This window comes from Sciurus carolinensis, chromosome 18, assembly GCF_902686445.1.
Source record: "Sciurus carolinensis chromosome 18, mSciCar1.2, whole genome shotgun sequence".
Lineage (NCBI taxonomy): Eukaryota > Metazoa > Chordata > Mammalia > Rodentia > Sciuridae > Sciurus > Sciurus carolinensis.
In genome coordinates, this window is record NC_062230.1 from 34823776 (window position 1) to 34845899 (window position 22124).

The following is a 22124-nucleotide window of genomic DNA, read 5'->3' on the forward strand; positions in this document are numbered from 1 at the left end:
TTTGATGTCCTCTCGCTTTTATAACTGAGAGAATGTCACATTCCCAAACAGTGAAGATTCTACAGGTGAGTCTGGCCAGAGCCAAGGTCAAGTCCAGCTGGAGTTGTTTTCTCTGCTTCTTTCTTTCTTTCTTTCTCTCTCTCTTTCTTTCTTTCTTTCTGTATTTTTTTAGTTGTCAACGGACCTTTATTTTCTTCATTTATATGCGGTGCCGAGAATTGAACCCAGGGCTTCACACATGCGAGGCAAGTGCTCTGCCGCTCAGCCCCAGCCCCAGACCCCCACTTTTCTTTTTAAAAGCATCTTATATGCTCCTGTACATCACATGTTCATTGAGGAGGAAATACTTTCAATTTTCTGCTGAAACATAACCACTCTGAGGTCTAGTCTCCCCGTCTCTGTGCCCTATTCACCAATATAAGATCATGAACTCTAATTTGTGTGTGTGTGTGTGTGTGTGTGTGTGTGTGTGGTGCTGGGATTGAACCCAGGGCCTTGTGCATGTGAGATAAGTACTCTGTTAACTGAGCTCCATCCCCAGTCCTAGACTTTAAATTCGCAAAAAAAATTTAAGAAAAAATTTTTAGTTGTAGATGGACATAATACCTATATTTTATTTATTTATTTTTCTGTGGTGCTGAGGATCAAATTCAGTGCCTCACACATGCTAGGCAAGCGCTTTACCACTGAGCCCCAGCCCCAAACTTTAAAAAAGTTCTTGGCACAAAACGATGGTATTAGGGACAGTACCCCAGCTGCTACCGGGGGCTTCACTGCGCTCCACGGTAGAGACGCCACAGAGAACTTCCAAGCACAGTGAGGTCCAACAGGTCCCTCCGGTGCTCTAAGCTGGCAGCCACCAGCTCAGGAGTTGTGCTAGAAGTCAAGCATGGCAAGCTGCTAACCCTGAGGACATTGTCACGCAGACGCGGGTCCTGGAACCCGGCCGGCTCCCCGGAAGCCTGGCTCAGCCACTGCCGTCTCAGGGCGAGTTACTTAGGTCTGTGCTCCCGTTTCTTTTACCCCGGGGGCTGGAAAGCAGGTGAAAAGTGGGCAGGAACCGCGGTGCGTGTGGTCTGCGTCTTTCCCGGGACCGTTCCAGCGTCTTATAGGAAACAACTCTGTGTCGCGTGCTATGCCAAGGGAAGGCCGGAAGAGAAGAAAAATATCGCGCGGTGTGCTTCTCTCCATCTGGCACCGGGTGCTCAAAAAGATCGGACTCCAGCCGAGAACGTCCTCCCATGAAGAGCTGCGACTTGGCGTCTCCTCTCCTTCCTGGGGACTCCGTCTCCACGCCTGCACAGTGGGTGTCAGGACGCCCCCGCCTGACTGCAGATCCCCGAGAAGTGCCTTCACACCAGCCGTCCCTCTGAGGAGACGCTCCTGAGACAGGCGGCATCTCTGTCCCGATGAGAAATAGCCGGGGAGCTGGGACTCCACCCGCCTACCACGTGGCTCAGCCGAGTCTGGACCGAGGGCCCTTTCCTTGTCTCCTCTCTGGGAGGGCGCGGAGGCCCTTGAGGATGACCTTGAAAGACGGTGCCACGTGTGCCTCCGGGCTGGTGCCGCACCAGAGCCACATCTCCTTTTCCAAAGGGGCACCCTGGGCAGCGGGCATGGCACGTGGCGCGGGGTCGGGGCCAGCAGTGTTGGCCCTCGCGCTGGGAGCACACCACGCCCGCCCCTTTCTTGGGTTTGGATGATTTGAACATGATTGTGGTGAACGTTAATATGCATCTCCCACAAACACATGAAACAGCAACTATCGCAAAGCCGACTGATGACGCCTCGAAACTATCAAGCTCAAGGGGAAGAAGGCAAGACAGGAACATCACAGACCAGTGAGACCAAGAGACAGGGTACGATGAGCATGTCTGTCCTCCCCAAGGCTCGCACGTCAGGAACTTGGACCCCGGGATGGACCCTTCAGGAGGTGGGCACTTCCCCAGGTGGAGTTAAGGCAGCTCTCTCAAGGGTTGTTACAAAAGGAGCAAGCCCGGCCCCATCCAGCTCTCTCTGCTTCCTGGCTTGAGATGCAACTGCTTACTCTAAGGCTCTCTGTCATTGTCACCCACCATCGCCCATCTGCCATTTCCCATGGGCCTTTGCTAGAGTCTGCACCATGCCATTTGGACTTTCAGTTTCCAAAAGCGTCAGCTAAACAAACCTCTTTACTTCACAAGTAGCCCATGTCAGGTATTTCACTATAGTAACCAAAAGTTGATCCCTACGCATGACAACTAATGCAAAGTGGGAAACTAGATTGGACCCTGGGACAGAGAGAGACATTAAAGAAACACTGGAGAACTCTGAACAGGAGTCTGGACTTAGGTTAATGGTCAGGTGCCAGTAAAGTCAAGCCCTTGTCCTGGAGCAGAGGCCCAGGCAGGATGGACTGCGGGCCCAGTGGCCAGTGCCAAGGCAAGCCAGGTTGGGCTCACCTGTGCCACGGGGCAGGTGCAGACTCCTCTTCGCACATCCCTCAGCCCCCAAGCTCTAAGCATCCATGATCCACTGACTCCCACCTCCCGTTTCCCTCAGGAGCGGCAGGAGAACCAAGGTGAGGCAGACCCAAATGGAGATTAGCAGAAACTCTAATCATAATGTTGATGCCTTCCGAGGCCTGACCAGCAGAAATTCTAACCAAAACTTTGGTACTTTTCCAAAACTTGATTTTCATATATTTGGACCAATCGTGTTGCTCCAGGAGCTATCTAAACCCCTTGACTAGCTCACCCCAGCTACGGGGTCCCCTCTGGCCCCGCAAGAGTTCTGTCTCTTTTCTTCCCACTGAGTCAATCCTACTCTTCCGCACTCGCTCTTCCTCACTGTGGATTTCATTCTTGGAATCTGGGAGACAAGAGCTGGAGAGAAGAAGTCGGCGGTGAGGTGCTGGTCTGCAGCCCTGGAGGGCACAGCCCGGTGAAGAGCTGCAACATGCCACTCTCCTGCTCTGCTGGCTGTGGCCTTCAGAGCCGGTGCCAGAGGGCGTCCCCTGCTGTGATGAGCTGCTGACGCTAAGCCTGACTTTCTGGGCTGCAGAGGCTGCCATTTGTGCAGGCCCCACCCACCAGCAGAAGCAGAGGACTGGGTTTCAGGTCAAACCCCAGCTTCTTGGTTTGACTAGTGCGTCCTGTGATGGAAGATGTTCACACTGGGGGGACTCGGGCAGGGCCACGTGGGATCTCTCTGTACTGACTTTGCCACTCCACTAAAAGCCACAATTATTCTAAACTGTTTAAAAAATAAAGCCTGCCAGCTCTCCTTCCTGGCTGCCAGGAGCTGAGCTCTTCCCTCCACCACGCCCTCCCGCCATGATGTTCTGCCTCACCTCAGGCAATGGATTTGGATGACCATGAACTAAACCTTTGGAATTCCACCCAAGATGCCCCGAGGAGAGAAGATCAAGGAGGAGGGGTGGCCGGGGCTCCTGAAGTCATGAGGAAGCAGAAGGCCACGGGGCGGTGGATCCTGCTCCAGAAAAGGCCTGAGAACTCTGGACAGGACACTCAGCTCAAACAGGACCTCGCCGGCTCTGTCTAACGCCCACCGCGACCGGCTGTAGCAGAAAGGGCTCTCCTCAGTCCGCAGCTCTGAGCGCCTCCTGCAGTTCACCGGCTCGCCGGGCCCTGGGCTGCCAAGCTGCCCGCAGTGCAGACCAGAGACAAGGCAAAAGGAGAAGCGGGATCTGTCGCCCCGCTGAGGAAACAGCTACTGGCAAAGGGGACGAACCCACTAAATATTCCACCTGTCCTGGGAACAGGGGTCGATCTTTCTACCACAGCATTGGAGAAGAACGGGAAGCTCGGCCCGTGGTGAGTGGGGGGATGTGGACGCTGCCCAGCTGTCTGTCTTCCTGCCTGCCCTGTGCTGTAAGCTGGGAGTTCCCTCACTGCAAAGAGAGGGAGGCCAGGTTGCGAGGCTGAGCCCACAGGAAGATGCGTCCCACCGTTGCCGCCACACGGCTTAACTTGGAAGACAAAGGAGCTCTGGCGGAGGTGGTAGAAGCTACCAAGACCGATTATAATAACATGGTAAGACCTGTGGTCTTTGGGGAGGCACCGTCCTGGGTCCAGAATCTGTGGCTCATGGTGCCAGGCTGGAAAAGGCAGAGGCTAGAGGACTCGCCACTCAACTGGCTTAAGCATACGCTGCTGAGTTTTGTGTACCTAAGACTGTCATTCAAACAAAACCAGTCAAACAAACAAAAAATAAACACTCCTGAGAGAGCAGCGGACACGGCTCCTTATTTTCCCAGGATATAAACAGCAGTGTTCGGCACACGAGGACCTGGCAGCGCTCGCCCTCAGAAGGCAGGGCCCCCAGGAGGGGACAGGAAGGAGGCCCACTGGTCTTTCTACACGACCTCAGGGCTTACTGGAGCCAGGGCGGCTCACACCTCTGCAGGAGGCCAGTCTTGGGCATCCCGGGGAAGCTCCTGCTAGGGCCACAGGAGGCAGGAGGAGGAGGCTAAGTTGTCAGCGCTTGGAGTCGGGACCCTCGCCATCAAGTGGTGAAAGACCCTGGTTCTGTGAGCTTCATTTCCCCACGTAAAATGGTATCTGCTCCCGGGATGCCTGGGAGCGAGGTGTCCCCGAGGCCAGGCAAGCGGGGCGCTCAGGGATGGGCCCACGGCTGAGGGCCAGGGCAGGAGGCAGGGAAGAACCGCAGCGTGAGAAGGACTGCGGAGGAGGCCACGCTGGTGGCCAGCAGGACGAGAGGGGTGGAGGCCAGGGGAGGGCAGTGGTGTGTACTCCCAGGACGGGGTCCACAGGGGTTCCTGAAGCACGCTTGGCTTTTAGGTCAATTACAGGTCACAATGGAGTCACATCCCAGTTAACCCATTCCAAGTGAAAGTATTGTGGATTGAAAATGAATTCAATACACCTGACTCACCTGCCAAGGTTTGCAAGAGTCCCCCCCAAAAGTGCACCTGTTAAAAGCATGAACCTTGGATTGTGCTACTGGGAAGTGGTAGAGCCCTTCAGAAGTGGGACCTCAGGGGAGGACCTTAGGTCACTGGGGAAGCATGGCCTCAAAAGGGAATGTGGGACTCCACCTGTCTTCTCTGTCTCTCTCTGTGTCCTGTTTTGAGAAGTGACCACTTGGTTTGACACAGACTCTTGCCCTTGTCATCTACTGCCCTTGTAGAAGTCAAACCAAGGTTCACCACATCTTGGCCTTTGAACCTTCAAAGCTGTGAGCTAACTGAACCTCTTTACTTTCATACATTGCCTGTCTCAGGTAATTCATTGTAGCAATGCAAAGCTGACTATTACACTATTAGTCATCATCGCCTAGCCCAGCCAGCCTCAGACGTGCTCAGAACACTTACATCAGCCCAGGTGTGCCAAGTCATGCAGCATGAAGCCTGCTTTATAATCAAGGGTTGACTCTCCTATGATTCACGGAAACCTGTGTCGAGGGTGAGCAAGGGGACGGCTATCCGATCGCTCACTGACGATGCGCGTGGCAGAGAGCACATGGGACCTGGAGAATGCTGCACTGCACTAAAATCAAGGGCTGCCTGATGGGATGCTACAGTGACGGCCATCGATTGCTGCTGGCAGCTGCCGCCCGGCTTCACCAGAGCGGATCCAACTGCAAGGAACTCATCAGGGAAAAGCTTGCAATTCAAAATCCGAGGTAGAGTTTCTACAGAATGTGTGTCGCCCTTGTATCATCGTAGAGCAAAAGAATCCCAAGTTGTTAACCCCTGCAGGCGGGGCTGCCCGTCCACGCTTTGTGGCTCTCAGCAACTCCGGCAGAGTTTCCCTGTTTTTGATGAACTGGGGATTGAACCCAGGGCTTTGCGCGCGCCAGGCAAGCCTTTGCCACTGAGCTACATCCCAGTGTGTTTTCCTTGCAGGGGGACCTGGGCCCTCTGGCTGCGGAGACCCCACCTCTGAGCGGGCACAGCGCCTCTAGGCTGCATTGACTTCCCCTTCTCTGTAGAACTGTCCCCCTGGGGACGGGAGCAGATGACAGATGGGAGATGGGGAGGGGGCGGCAAGGGTGACAGTTTCACGGGGGAGACAGGCCCTGAAGCAGGGGCTAGCTGGTCTCTCCACCCCAGCCCTAGTCTGCATGTGACTCCGTTAGGACCAGGTCCGGCCAACCTCCCCGCCACCCCCAGGCTTACCTGGCACTAGCAAGCAGGGCTTGTGCCGGGAGCTGCAGACCAGCCGCCGGGCGCACAACATGAAGGCCATGACCCCTCCTTCCGGAACAGGCACCTTCACTCGCTGCTGCCCTGCAAGAGAACGCAGATTGAGGCCCACAAAGACCACACGCTGCTGGCCACCATTCCCCCTGGTGGAGAAGGTTCAGACCACCAATCCTTTGCTGTTAAAATATTCACCTTAATCAAAGCGAGTGTGGTGCTGCACATATCCTTGAATTCACACGCTTTCTCATCCGACCCGACTATACTCCACACCCGTACTTACCGGATGATTATGCCCGTTCTCTGATGCAAAAGGAGAGAAAGTGGACAGAGTCGGCTTGAGACTCTTGTGAGTGAGGACAGGCCTGTGCTCTGCAAGATGAAGACTCAGCCAACATCCAGGCCATCACAGGTGTGGGGAGCAGGGAGTCCCCTCTGCCCTGTTCCCACCTGGAATATTGGGCAACCAGTGAGTGTCTGGTGGCCCATTTTGGAGGGTACACAGCCTCGGCACAACCAACTGTCCCAGTTTGCTTGGAACTGAGAGGTTCAGGATGTGAAAATGTTCATTTGGATACCAGGACCGTCCTTGGGTAAACTGGGATGCCCCACCTCAATCCCAGGTATCTCAAGGTCAAGGTCAGTGTGACCTTGGATGCAGCACCCACTGCTGCACCTACCGCAAACCCAAGCCCCGGTCCTCCAGGGTGGGGAGGAGAGCCAGCAGTGGGAGTCTCGTGGACGTCCCTGCACAGGGACCGAAGCACCCCGCAGCGCCTTCCTAACAGAGTCCAGAAACCCTTCGTGTCCCACATTGCTCTCTCGCTTGCACCACCTGAGTGGGGGTCTGTTGCTTGCAAACAGAGCTCCGGCTACTCCCAAGGTCACAGCGTCTGACCAACCCGATCCCGGCAGCACATGCAGGGTGAGTGATGGTGTCCCTTCCACGGCCGGCCAGCGAGGCCAGCAGGGAGGCTGAAGGTGACCCTGGGCCTGTGGATCCTCAGCAACTGCGTCTCCTCTGCAGGCAGAGGATTGCCGGGGAAGCCGCTGCGCTACGCCCTGGAGAGGCCGGCTCCTTCCTCCTGGGGGCAAGTAGCTGCAGCACCAGGCCTTTGGGTGGGGTGCTCTGCAGGGCGCTGCCCCCTCCATCTGCCGGACCCTCCAGCAAAGAGGCACTTCCAGGGCAGGAGGGGACGCTCGGAGGGCTTATGGCCGTGGGCCTCAGTCATGGGGTTGCCTGGGCTGTCAGATCCCAAAGACCTTGATTTCACTCCTCCTACTGTGTCATTTCCGTTAATCTAGCTGCGGCAGATACAGGGTAGGCACAAAATGACGTCCGTCAGGGAATACATCTTCTTTCTTTTCACCAGAGAAAATTTTGGCAGGGAAAGGGTAGTCTAGGAAAGTGTGGCCATAAATCAACCAAGAAATCACACTCCTTTCTTGACGATTCAGTGGATTCTTCAAAATCTGTTCTGGCAGATCCAGCTCAGCTGAGCAGGGCGGCTGATTTCGCCAGCATACACTGAAGTGCGCCTGCTGCTCTCACCTCCGCCCCTTTGTCTCGAATACCAGCCTTGAGGCTCCATTTCTATCAAGTACGTCTTTGAAAATGTGAGAATCTCGGAGAATCTGAGCACGAACATTTGACTAGTTTGCACAAGTGAGAGCCGCATCCGCACACTTTCAACGGCAGAATGTCATACTGGAGAACATACCTTAGTGACATGACATTTCGGTTGAAACTGACCTCATAACAAAATGTGATCTCCATCAGACATTAATTCTTAACCCAATAGATTTCAAATAACAGGAAAGCCTGCTGCTGTCCATTCATTCTCTTGCTAATTCACTCGACAGTTCATTAGGCACCTGTTATGGGCTAGGCACTGTACCATTTAGGTGCAGGACAAAGGGAGGTGGATGAAACGCTGCCTTCTTTCTGAAGCTCATGATTTAGTGGCAGAGGACTCTACTGGGTGAGAAAATGGGAGACTTTAAACTACTAGGCTGCTTTATGCATCCTGTCACTAAATTCTTAAAATAACCTGGCAAGACACAAACATAAAAATCTTCCAGCTCACTGTCAACAATGAATTCTGCATGAGCCGGAAAGGAATCCCCACTCCTGGGTTGGGTGAACGGGGTGCTAAGGGAAGGTGGAGAGGTCCCCTCTGGGCAGGGTTAGGACGCCAGGGAGATGTCTCTGAGCTGTACCACGGACATTCAGGGATGGTAGAAGCCAGGGAAGAGACGGGAGGGTAAGATGAGTGATGCGCAGAGGTGTAAGGGTTCAGGTGCAGAGAGGTGGCTGGGACGTGCAGAGAGGTGGCTGGGACGTGCAGAGAGGTGGCTGGGACGTGCAGTCTCGGGTTGGGGGGCAGTGGGAAGCTGGGGCAGGGTTGGCTGGTATCTGACCTCCAGGAATAGCGCCGATCCCACCTCTCTCATGGGCCCCAGGAGGCTGTCTCCAGGGGAGGACGGCGCCCGATGCTCTTGTCTTATCCAGAAGGGTCTGTGCTTAGCCAGGCTGCCCGGGTGGGGCAGGGGATGCGCACTCGGCAAGTGCACGAGATGCTGGGGTCACCGTGAGCTCACGAGGTGGGCTTCTGGAGGGTGTGGACTGGGGTGGGAGCTGGTGGGAAGGAAGAGGCCTGGGACCACTCCTCAACGCTCTGTCCAAGAGCGAACCACAGAACCATGACCCAGCAATTGCACTCTTAGCTATGTCCCCCAAATAATCAGAAAGAGGGACTCAAACACGGACACGCACACCCAGGGCGGCAGTGTTCCCAACAGTGGGCACAGCCGGACGTCCCCTGATGGACGAAGGGATAAACCAGGTGTGGCTCAGACATCGACCGGCATCCTTCAGTGGCAGGAAGGAGCTGATGACGCCACACTGAGGACCAGCCAGGCGAGTCACGCCACTGGAAGAACCCAGACGCAAAGCGGCGCGTGTGGCGTGACGCCATGTGCACGCAACTTCCAGAGCAGCTGACAGGCTGTCAGGGGCTGAGGAGGCCGCGTCTGGGGTGATGAACGTCCTGGAACGAGACAGCCGTGATGGCTGCGTGGCATTGCAGACATGCCAGAGGCACCGGATCATCCATTTAAAGTGGTGAAGGGTTCGTTTCGTTGTGCTTATCTCATAAGAAATGAAAACACAAAGATGGGTGGAGTTGGCTGAGGAGGGCGGACGTGAGTGGGGCCTGTGGGTAGGGACATGCTCTGATCACAGGTCCCAGCCTAGTGTGTCTCAGAGACCAAAGGCACAGACCTCTTCTGGTCCGTTCCCTCACGCGCAGCATGTGCCTATTGGGCCACACCTCTGACTCTGAGAATCATCTGGAAGCATGCAGAAAACTCAGGACAGTGCTCCCAACTCGGCTCCTGCCCAGAGTGGCCTTAGGGTCTCCCTGTTCCCTCCACCAGGCCCTCTGCCATCCGATGGACTTTGGATCTGCACATCTGGAAAATGGGGGCGGGAGCCAGGAGGATCCCAGGTTTAGAGGGTTGCCTTCTGGACACTGGCACCCCCTGAAGCCTGCGACTACCAGATGCCTGCGGAAACCCCAAATCTGAAAGGAAAGCAGGCCGGGTGCTGACTCTCCTGCTCTGCGAAACCCCAAATCTCCCCGTGTCCCCAAACCTGTTCTTTTTCGGTGGAGGGTGGGTATCGGGGATTGAACTCAGGGGCACTCAAACACCCCCAGCCCTATTTTGTATTTTATTCAGAGACAGGGTCTCACTGAGTTGCTTAGTGCCCCTTTTGCTGAGGCTGGCTTTGAACTTGAGATCCTCCTGCCTCAGCCTCCAGAGCCGCTGGGATGACAGGCGTGGGCCACCGTGCCTGGCCCCCAGACCTGTTCTTAATGCAGCACACGACTTTCTCTCTGCAACTTGTGATCACTGGAAGTTTCTCTTAAAGTCGACTTGTTTTCTAAACTTAAATGAGGTCATTTCCTGATCACTCTCTCCTCCTCCCCCTGCCCAGTTTGATCTGCTGCAACAAAGGAGACTGGAGAAAGACCATAACATTGACTTAAAGGGACAGCGTGGACTCCCGAGGCCTCGGCCCAGGCCTTACGCAGTGCTGGGGGTCAAACCCAGGCCCTGAGCATGCGAGGAAAGCCCTCCACCAGAACTACACCCCAGGCATGGCCCCCTCCTTTTGCTAGGAGGGGAGACCAGTGGCTATTAGGTACACAGAGAGGAGGCACCCCCTGGGGGCTTTTTCCTCTAAGTGACCAGATCTGAAAGAGAATCTTAAGTCAATCTAGGCAGCAAACAGAAGAGGATGATCAGAGTCCATGGGAAGCAAGGGTGATTTTCGTTGCAGCCACGCACTACAATCTGCAATAAATTCTATTTCTTGTGTGCACCTCTGGCAAGACAAGTTGAAAACCCTGGTCCAGTCAGATAGGGGACTCCTCAGTCCCACCCTCTTCTCCCGTCCCTTTTCCTTTAATTAAAATGCTAATTAGTTCCCTTTGCTTCCTCTTATCTGCCTTGTGCATAGGGAGCAGGGGTGGGTGGGATGGGCGAGGAGGCGGGGTTCAGTGTCTGAATCAATAAGATGGGGAACGGGGTGAGAGGAGAGAGCCCTTCTACCTCGCTCTGGAGAGACGACGGTAGTGGTAAAGGCCCTGCTGCCATGTACTGCTCACCTGTGACAGGAGTCACTTCAGGCATCTGCAGGATTCGCTTTGAATGGCAGGCACAGAAGTTCACTGGGCTTGGCGGAGGTCGGGGTGCTCACAGGCCAGGGATTCAGAGCTGTGGCCACACCTGACCATCACGGTGGAGCCAGACAGGGACCCTCAAAACTCCCAAGCCCGAGTCTCGCAGGTATGACACAGGCACTGGGGAGGCCCTGGGTGGGGAGAACTGTGGACCCTGCACATCCCCACGGGCCTGTGGGGCCCCTCGTCTCTGGAAGTGGTGGGGTCCTGACCTTGAAAATCAAACAACTCCACGAAGCCTGGACGGCCACTGGGGACAGGGTGTGGGGGCAGCTTCTGTCCCTGCTTCCACCTGTCATCTTCCCAATGTTGGTGTCCTTCCAAAGGGACGCGCCCCAGAGTAGCCCCTGCCGGCTCTTCATTCACCGGCTGTTTTGCAACTTCAGGTATGCGAAGTAACCTCCATGCCTCAGTTTCCTCGTCTGTAAAACGGGGACAATAACAAACAAATCCTCTTTCTGAGCGAGCAGAGGGCGACCCGAGACCTGGGACGAGTCAGGGTCACGGTCCAGCCCTGGGGCAGCGCTGGACACCTGACAAATGTCCTCGGAACACGGCGTCTGCTCATGTTTCCACTGCACTGCTTCCCAGGCCCGTGAGAGTAAACTTTGCTCAAACCATTGGCTGGACATGAACCCCCTGGGCCTCTCTGGGGCCCCGAGATGCTCCCTCTCATCGCCCATCTTGGCGTGAGATAAAGTACTGGCAGGGTCTCAGGACATTCCTTTCCCGGCTGCAGCCCCAACCGCTAGCTTTTCTGCAGACTCCATGGGACACAAAGACACATTAGGCCAATTGTCAAGGCCAAGGGTTGCCATGGCAACCAATAAAGCCAGAGCCGTGGGCCATTGCCCATGGTTGACAGGGCCCCATTCATGGCTGTGATGGATGGCAGCTTCTCTCCACCAATCCCGGCTCCAGCAGCCTGTCCTGCTTGCTCTGCCCCAGGGCCCCAGCCTGCCGCCCTGTCTGCGGGACTCCCTGCACCTGCCTCCTGATGCAGTCACCAGCCCAGGGAGGCGAGACCAGAACTGCTCCTGGAGGCAGGAGAGAGTCGGGCCTAGGAAAGGCGGAAGCGGGCAGCTGAGAGAGTGAGAGGAGCCAGGAGTCAGGACTGGACATCAGCCTGGAGACTCTGGGCAAGCTGTCCTACCCCACAGGGCCTCAGTCCCTCCTCTGGAAAATGGGAGGAATGAAGCCTCCCCACAAGGTCAAGGTCAGGAGACACTCAAGGTGGGAAGGGCCACTTGAAGGACAGCACAGGAGCTGCAGGAAGAGGGCCCTGTGGGATTTCTGCTTCCAAGCAGCTCTCTGACCTGGCAGGAAGGTGTCTTCCCACCCTCACGCCGTCCCTGGTCCTCCTGGGCCAGCCTCCTGTCCGCAAGACTTGGTGAGCCCGCCCCAGGTACTCGGGAGGCGTCGCCTGCAGGCAGCTGGTGACCCATCCATGAACAAAGGGAAGACAAGAAACAGGCACAGCGACAAATGGAGGCCCTCCGCACGTGAGGGACACAGGGCCTTGGCTCTGGGTAGGAAATACAGGGGCAGAACCTGCGTGGACAGAGGAGTTCTGGATTTTGGACGTGCACGGAAGGAGGAGCCGTAGCACCTGGGAGCAAGGTGCTGTGCAGTGCTGAGAAAGCCACCGTGGCCAAAGCTGCAGAAGGTCCTGCTTCTCCAATCTGTTCAGGGCCCTGAATGTTCACCAGCACCCACCCGAAGCCTGGTGACCCCGGGGGGGCTGCACAGGACGCGCTCTGTTCTCTGGGACTGGGTGCTCCACGGGGAGGACAGCCACCAGCAAACAAAGCAGAGGACAGCCACCAGCAAACATGTCCCTTTCAGAGAAAGGAGACCACCTTCGCAGACTAAGAACTGCTAAGCGCACACGTACCGCACCTGAAACACTTTTCTCCTTCGAGGACGGCAAGGTCTGCGAGTCGGCCACGCTGCGTTGGTGACTGCAGTGACTGTCTGCCTAGCGCACAGCTGCATTCCCCCGGAGAGAGCCTAAGTCCGTGACTCGGAGGGAATCGCTTGACGCGCACGTCTGATTTCACAAAGGCCTGCCACCCGGAGGCTCCTTGCACACCGTCTCCTCTGATCCCGGAAGGCAGGTAGCTCCTAGCCGCAGTTTTCAGGAAGGGAACTGGCTCAGGGGTTCTGCTGTTTGCACGGGAACATCCAGCTGGAGAGAGCGGAGCTAAGGTAGCGTCAGGCTCCTGGGTCTGAAGACCACGGTCCTGACCCACCGCCTTCAGTCCTCACGCGAAAACGTCATCAGGCCGTACAGACCCAGAAAAAGGCTTGTCAGCTGTGTCGCTATGAAGAGCTTGGAAGGCCCGTTCTCTGGCCACACTCACCCTTCATGGCCTCCTGCTGCTGCCCCCGGAGATTCCAACCTTACCCACACCTGGCATTCCCTTACACCTAATTCCCCGTCCCTTCCAGGAAGCAGAGGCCCAAATGGGATGGACGGTCCTCACAACAACCTGTTATGTCCTTCAAAATCCATACGTGGATACCTAATCCCAGGTGGGGGCTCTGGGACGTGCTGAGGTCGGGAGGGCGGAGCTGGCGTGGGGGGATCAGCACCCTCCCAGAAGAGCCTCCGAGAGCGCCTGCCCCCCACCCAGTGAGGCCACGCGGGAAGCCAGCCATTGTGAATCAGGAAGACAGTCCTCGTCGGACCCCAAATCAGCTCTGCCTCAGTCCTGGGTTCCCAGGCTCCAGAACTGCAAGGACTAACTTCCTGTGGTTTATAAGGCCCCCAGTCAGGGCCATTTAGTTACTTATTTTTTTGGTACTGGGGACTGAACCCAGGGACACTTTACCACTGAGCTACATCCCCAGTCCTTTTTTTTTTTTTTTTTTTTTTTTTAATTTTGAGGCAGTGTTTTACTAAGTTGCTTAGGGCCTAAGTTGTTGAGGCTGGCCTTGAACTTGCCATCCTCCTGCCTCAGCCTCCCGAGTCACTGGGATTACAGTGTGTGCCACCACGCCTGACCTATTCTCAACTTTCATGAGATCCAGTTTTGTAGATGCCACTTGTGCGTGAGATCACGTGGTACTGGTGTTCTGTGTCAGGCTCCTTCCACTCAACGTGCTGCTCTCCAGTTCTATCTATGTGGTCGCAAATGACAGCATTTCATTCCTTTTGATGGCTAAATGGTACTCCACCGAGCATGTGATAGGTGCTACATTTTCTTTATGCCTTCAGCAGTTGGTGGAAACTCGGGTTGCTTCCAGGACTCGGTTATTCTGAATGCTGCAGGAGCACAGGCGAGGTTTTGACACATCGATCTCCTTTCCTTTGGCTGTATGCCCTGGGGTGGGATGCGGACGCTGCCGTAGTTCTCTTAACTTTCCGAGGAGCCTCTGTGCTGTTTTCCATGCTGGCTGTGCTAACTCACGCTCCTGCAGACACCGTGCGAGGGCTCCTTTACTCCACAGCCTTGAGATCCTCGCTATCTGCGTTCCATTCTAGAGGGAGTGATGTGACTCTGCTTGTGGTTTTGATTGACATTTCCCTGAGGTTACCGATGTTGAGCATTTCTTCAGATTCCGTTGGCCACTTGTACGTCTTCTTTTAAGGAGTGTCTATTGAGGTCTGGTGTCCATTTTGTAGCTGGATTTTATTTTTCTGCTGCTTTGAGTTGTTTGTGTTCCTGTATATGCTGGATATAAACCCTTGTCAGATGCACGGTCTGCAGATATTCTCACCTATTCTGTGGGTTTCCACTTCCCTCCACTGACTCTCTCCCCTGCTGTGCAGAAGTTTTTTAGTTTGATGTCACCCCATTTGTCTATTTTTGCTTTCATTTCCAATGCTTTTGGGGAGTCTTATTTTAAAAAGTCCTTGTCCTTTCCAAGGTCCTGAGCATTTCCAATACGATTTCTTCTGGTAATTTCATAGTTTCAGGTTGTGCATTTGAGTTGTCAATCCATTTTGAGTTGATGGGGGTATAGTTTCGTTCTTCTGCATGTGGTTATCTAATTTCCCTGGAACTCTTTATGGAAGGGATTGCTTTTTCCCCAAGGAGTGGTCTTAGCATCTTTGCTGAAGGTTAGTTGGCTGCAGACAAGAGGGTTCACGGCTAAGGTCTGCATTTAGTTCCATTGATCTATATACCTGTTTTTAAGCCAGTACTGTGCTACAAAATATAGTGATGCTGTATACAGACCACCCGCCCCCCTGTAGCTGGGGTTTCAGCCATCTAAGCATGAGCTATACACTGAGCCTCATCCCCAGTCCTGTAGTACATTTTGAAGTCAGATAATGTAATGCCTCCAACTTTGTTCTTTTAGTTCAACGTTGCTTCATCCATGTGTGTGTGTGTGTGTGCGTGTGTGTGTGCGCATACGTGTGTTTGTGTGTTTTTCCTTGCAAATTTGAGGATTGCTTTATCTATTTATGTGAAAAATGTTATTAGAATTTTGATATGAATTTCACTGAATTTGTAGATCATTTTGGGGATTATGAACATTGTAACGATGTTTAGTTTCCCAAACATGGGGTGTCTTTCCATTTTTCATGTGTCCTTTTCAATTTCTTCATCAATGCTTTACAGTTTTAATTGTAGAGACATTTCACCTCTTTGGTTAAATTTATTCCTAGGTATTTTATTTTATTTTTGGTAGCAATGAAATTGCTATCTTGATTTCTTCTTCAGGTAATTCACTACTGAAATATGGAAACACTATTGACTTCTGTTGGTGTCATATCCTGCAACTTTGTTGAATTTGTTAGTTCTAGTTTTTTGATAGCCTTTGGAGTTTACTAAATATAAAATCATGGCATCTACAAACAGTGCCAGTCTGATTTGCTCTTCTCTAATTTGGGCATGCTTTTTATTTCTTTATCTTGTCTGACTGTTCTAGCCAGAACTTCCAAAACTATGTTGGGTAAAAATGGTGAATGGGCCCACCCTTGTCCTGATCCACAACTTACAAAGTTTTTAGCTTTTCTCATTCAGTATGATGTTAGCTGTGGGCTGGTTATTTAGAGTCTTTCTTTCACTTTTAAAGAATTTCATTATGTTGAGGTATATTACTCCTCTACCCAGTTTTCTCAGAGCTTTTATCATGAAGGGATATTGAATTTCCCCCTTCCTTGTCTCTTTTTACTGCTTTTGGATTAAAGTCTATTTTATCAAGTATATATTCAGCTATTCCTACTTTCTTTTGGATTCCATTTGCATGGAATATCTTTTTTCTGTGGCTTCGTTTTCAGTCTATGCATATCTTTACAGGTGAAGTGAGTTTCCTATAAGTAGCATATAGTTGGGCCTTTTTAAAAAAATCCATTTTGGAGAATTTAAACCATTTACATCAAGGTAATTATTGATAGGTAAGGTCTTTCTACATATATTTTGTGACTTGTCTTGTGGTTCCTTTCCTTCCTTCCTTCCTTCCTTCCTTCCTTCCTTCTTCTCTTATAATCTTCCTTGTGGCTAAGTTCTGTTTCTCTAGTAGTGAGTTTCAATTTTGGGGTTATTATTTTTGGTTTGTCTATTATAGATTTTTGATTTGTGGTTTCCAAGAGGATTACAAAAAAAATCTTCTGACAAGCTATTTTGAAGGGATAGTAACTGTTCTAAAGATAGAAAAAGAAATAGTAGATACTCTACTTGTATCCTATTCCTCGAAACATTTAAAATTTTTGATATCCTGTTTTACATTTTTGACATTGCCTATCTCTTATAATATTGATTTAGTTATTATTATTTGTACTTAATTTTTTTTATCCCCAGTACTAAAGATATGTTTTAACACCATGCATATAGTATTCTTTATTTGTGTGTAGTGACTATTATCAGTGACTTTTATACTTTCTAATGTTTTCTTCTTACTCAACAGTATCCCTTTCTTTCAGTTTAAAGAATTCCCTTTAGTATTTAGTAGGTCTGGTGGTGATAAATTCTCTTGGTTTTTATTTGTCTGGGTATGTCTTGATCACTCCTTCATTTATAAAGGATAGCTTTGCTGGACACAGTGTTCTATGTTGGCAGTTTTTCTTTTCTTTCTCCTACCCATCCCCTTCCCCCTCCCCTCTCCCTCCTTTTCCTCCTCTTCCTCCTCCTCCTCCTTCTCCAGTACTGTGAATATCTCCTACCATTCCCCCCTGGCCTGTACAGTGTCTGTGGAGAAGTCTACTGTCAGGTCAATTGAAACATCTTAATGTGGTATTTTTTTTTCTCTCTTTTGCGTTGAGAACAATGTCTTTGACTTTAACCTCTGAGAGCTTGATTATAATATGTCTTGGCATAGACTTCATTGAATTGAATCTGACTAGTCACTTTTGACCTTTCTGTACCTGAATATTGTAACCTTCTCTAGGTTTGAGAAGTTTTTGGTTATTATCTCTTTGAATAAGCTCTCTACCCCTTTGGCATTCTCAAGTCCCTCTTGAATCCCAATAACTTGAATATTTACTTTTTTAATGCTAATTGCCACAGGCTTTATTCCTCTTCAGTTTTTAAAAATTTTTCTCCTCCACTAAATTTTCAAATAGCCAACTTTCAAGCTCACTTATTCTTCTGGTTGATCTATTCTTTCACTAATGCCTTCTATATGTTCCATTTCATTTAGTGTGCTTTTCAACTCAGGGGTTCCTGTTTTTTATAATTACTTCAATGTTTCTGTTAAATCTCTCTGATAAACTATTAGATCGTTTCTGTTTCTTGAAGTCTGCTGAATTTCCTTACGTTAGTTTTTTAAAATTCTTTGTCTAAGAGGCCAAAGAGGCTTTGTGATCAATTGCTGGTGCCTTATTTTATACTTCAGGTGAGGTACCTTGGAAAGCTTTTTGGAAAGCTCTTAATACTTGCTGGCACATGATGACACCTATACGTTGAAGGATTAGGTTTTTGATTCAGGTTCATTTGTGCCTGCCCTTCCAGAAATTCTAAGCAAGCTACTTGTTTTCTCCAAGTCTGTGGTCACTGTTGCTGTTTAAGCACTAGTTGGTCCCTTAAGTCCATGTTTGATTCAAGTCCACAGATGCTATTTTGTCACTGTTTCAGTACTAGAGGATGCTTGCAGTCCAAATTTGGCCCACATCTGCAGTTGATATATTCTTCAGGATAGACTGGATGAGTGCCTGTATGGTAGTCTGTCCCTGCGACCATCAATGCTACAATGCTTGGTTGTACCTGGAATTCACAGCCTGCGGGGACCAGTTCAACACAGGGACAGGATCAAGGCCTATGCTGCTATGACTTGCATTCTACTGTGATGTTGTCACAACTCGAGATCACTGTAGCTGACCAGAAGTAATGTGCTGGTCTAAAAGTCCATCCCACTAGGCCATGTCTTCCCCCTGGTGCCAGAGTGTGTCCAGAGCTCCATCCATGGGCTCTGACTTGGGGACAGAGGTTACTGGATTCTGCTCAATGTTGGGTTTTATGAACTCGGTGGGCCCAGCACCGAGTTCCAAGGCAAAGTTCTGTGCTTATGGCCCTATCCTATCCTAGGGGATGGAATCTTTCTCCAAGCTGTGTTGCCTGAGCCCGGGAAGCGGGTGGTGGAGGAAGTCCTTTAGTTATTTGACTAAAGCAGGTCCTGAGGTTCAGTCTGTGGGCTTTGGCTTGAGGCAGGAACTACTGGGCTCTATTTAGTATGAGGTTTCACAGGGACAGGTCTGCTACTACGGGGCTCTATTTAGTATGAGGTTTCACAGGGACAGGCCTGCTACTGGTCTCAAGTACAAGACCTGGACTCAATTCCCTCTCCCTCCCCAAGTAGGAGGCATCCCTCTCCATGCTTAGGGTTGGGCAAGAGGGGTGGTAACAGGCAACTCTCCACTTCCTGCCTTCTTCAATGCATCTTTTCTTGTTATGAACCACTGTTCAAATTGACCTTTTTGTGAGGAGGCGGTGGAGAATCCTCCTCTGCTCCACCCTGTTGCTCTACCTCTCCTCACCCCGTGCATTAGGTGTGGCCATAATGGCTGTCGATCACAGGACACTGGTCAAACATAGAGGCCTTCTGGGTGGTATTTGTGTGTTGCTTTAGAAGACCCTCAAATCCAGACCTACCTCCCCATCTGGTGGCTTGTTTTTACGGAACATAAAACTTGATCCATCCACTTAGGCGTGCTTAGAGCCTTCCCACGGGATCCCAGGGGGACAGGCCTGGGGGTTGGCTGTGCCGCCCACAATACCTTTAACTTGCGTAGCTCAGGCTTGGTTAGTTTCCACTGGGGCCCAGGACCAAACGATGGTACCAAAGCAAGGGAGGGGCCTGAAGCTCTCTCTGGGGAAAAAGGCTGGCTATAGTATGCTCCTGATTGTCAATGTTCAAAGCCAGAAGAGTGTTACCATCCACCGCCACCGCCCAGCAACAACAACACAACGACAATTGCTTCTACAGCGTTCTGGCCACACAGGGCTAAATATGCAGAGTAAGTAGAGTGGTACAGAATTTATCCTGGGTGGCACTGTCCACGGGAAAGGGGACTCTCAGTGTGGTCCTGGGTTCCTCGACTCACATTGGGAGGTATCCTCCACCTTCACTTTGAGACAAATGCCTCCATTTCATAGGCTGTTGATACATTTAGGGGAAAACAAACTAGGTGGGGAAAAAGCCAAGATACTCCTTGAGAAATGTCAGCAGCTCCAGCTGTCCACTAGGTGGACAGAGAAGGCCACAGACAGCTTGAGGGCTCTTGTTAAACCACTTGACTTCCCGCATGGCAAAACCTATGTGATCACTCCTCTGCTTGGACCCTCTAGGCTCCCAGCTGCCCCTGGGCTCAAGCCCAGGTCTCGGCTGGACACACAGCACCCTCCACCTCCCTCGGCAGCATCTCCTGCCTGTTGGCCTCCCAGATGGTATCCTCTTGTTGGAATGTCCTTTCTGCCTTGCCCACTATGGACATTCCATGAACTCCTGTGCACCTTTTCAGGTCACTCTTCTGTATTTTTCAAGTAACCTATCACTATTTTGTTATGAAAATTTTCAGATACAGGAGAGCTGAGTAATTTGGCCATGCTCACCACCAAGTTTCAGCAATTAGCGGCCATTTCTGTGGTTGTGGTTTCCATAATTGATACACATGCCCTTCTGTAACGTGTTCACATCTCTGCTTCTCCCTTTGTCCTTCCTGCCTCCCTCCCTCTCCCTCCCTCCTTCCTTCCTTCCTTCCTTCCTTCCTTCCTTCCTTCCTTCCTCCATTTATTCACTGTTAGCCACTGGTATTTCTTGTCCACTGCTCTTTCCTGACCACCTGAGGGCCCAGGTGGCAGGGAGGTAGGATCACACAGGGAAATCTCTTCCTTCCCTCCCAGCACAAGAGTCAGAACATAAACAAGTAAACGTGAGATAATCTCACAACCGGAGGAGGGTCCTCGATGTGAGAGGACAGCGAGTGACGGATCCCTCTGCACAGTCCCCGTGTGTGGCACGTCACGCCCAGTGGAGGCTCAACGCATCTGCTGTGCTCAGGGGACTGACCGTTCCCTCGCGGTCCCGCTGCAACAGCCTGGGTTTTGTGGTCACTGTGGTGAGAGTCCTTTCCTTCCTCATCCCTTGGCCGAGGACCAGGACCACCCCTGCTTGCTGGCTCAGCACTGTGGCCGCCCGCTTCCTCGCCCGCTCTCAGGACGGCTTTTTGAACGTGTGAACGTCTGGTCCGCCAAGCCAAAGAGTGAATTTGCAAACCCTGCATCTGGGTCCTGCCTTCCGTGGCTCCGAGGAGCCCTAAGGTCCAGGAGGGGAAATAACACAGAATAAACAAAAGGCAAGCGCCTGCTCCAGCCTCCGGTGAGTCTGTGCGTTGATGTGATTCTGACTGAACGCATGCGTGTTTACTCGCGGTCTTTCTGGAACATCTGGGAGGTTCTCAGAGGGGGGTGGTGGAGGTGGGAACCGGCCTGCAGGGCAGTGCTGCCCGGGAAGGCAGGCGGAGGAGGAGGCCTCCAACTCTCTGTGCCCAAACAGGATCCCAGCAGGCCACCTTTAGGAACTGCCTGCCCAGAGGCAGGGGCTGGCCCACGAGGCCTCGGAGGCCAGAATGGGGCCCAGCAACAGCAGGTGCTCAAAACACACGCGGGATTCCAAACCCCAAGCAGGAGAGCACCGCTGGGGTGTCTCTGCAGCGTGTCTGCCGGGGGTCCGACATTGCCCGGCCCCTTCCCAGGGCCCCCCCCACGATTCTTCGCAAGTCTGCTGGTGCGGCACCTGGACGTGGCCTGCAGACCCAGAGGAGGAAGAGCCCTTCCTCCCCGCCGGGCAGGGTCAGCGTGGAGCCCACCTTCACACAGGGCGCACGCCTCACTGTGGCATTGCGCCTGCCTCCGTGTGACATGCCAGGCACCGTCCATTCACTGCACAAGCGGGCGGGAGGCCAGAGAGGGCAGAGATGGCCCGTGTTCCTGAGCTTGTCAGCACCCACAGTGGCTTCGACCCCTGGGCTGTGAGGCTGGACAGTGAGGTCAGGGCCGCGCTGCCCGCCGGGCACAGGCTGATCTGGAGTGTAACCGGATGCCCACGTCAGAGCGGGTCCCCTCGCCCGGCTGCCTCGCGAACATCCTTAGGCCACCGGGAAACTCTGGGTTTCCAGGCCTCGGGGACGCTCAGGAAGGAGAGCGAGAGAAGAGCAGGCCCCACCGGGAGCCCTGGGTCTGGCCCGAGGCCGGGTCTGCGGTGTGTTGCCCGCATACACTGCTGCACTGCCCGGTTCAGAGCCAGGACGGCCACAGGGACTCGGGCTGAGGCAGGGCTGCCCACCAGAAATGTGTCGCAGGCCTCAGACGCAGGCCACAGAGGACACTTTCCATTTCCTAGGCTCCACAGCCCCAGACAATTTTAATACTGGATCTTATTTAACCTAATGTCTCTAAAAACACAACAATTTAAACACGATCGGCATCATTATTAAGAAGAAGATATTTTTCATTTGTTTCATACTAAGTCTTCAAAATGACACGTGCCTGTCCATTTGGATCAGTCCCATCTCGAGTGCGCAACAGCCCGCTGGACGCGTGGCCACTGTCCTGGGTGGTGTGAACTGAGGCTCTGACCCGGCGGGCTGCGGCCTGCCTGGGCCTGCTGGAAGCTGTGCTGCAGGAACAGGGGTGGGGCCTGATTGCTGCTGTCGAGGGGCCCAAGATAAAGAGGGTGACCCAGGACAACAGGTGGGTCCCCAGGCACAACACCAATAGTTCAGGCCCCTCGTCAAACGGTGACTGAGAATGTCAAGCCAGGGC

General features: G+C 52.6%; 1 protein-coding gene across 3 annotated transcripts in view; it reads right to left on the reverse strand.

Annotated features, from left to right (window-relative positions):
• Positions 1-22124, reverse strand: part of Abat (4-aminobutyrate aminotransferase) — an 87769-nt gene that overhangs the window by 37670 nt on the left and 27975 nt on the right. For 2 of the 3 annotated variants that reach the window (XM_047533353.1, XM_047533352.1), the window contains exon 2: positions 6143-6253. In XM_047533353.1, coding sequence (XP_047389309.1) covers positions 6143-6212 — 70 coding nt within the window. In that variant the 5' untranslated portion in view covers positions 6213-6253. Of the gene's footprint in view, positions 1-6142; positions 6254-6449; positions 6617-22124 lie in introns of all 3 variants that reach the window. The other variant, XM_047533354.1, reaches the window with a different exon arrangement.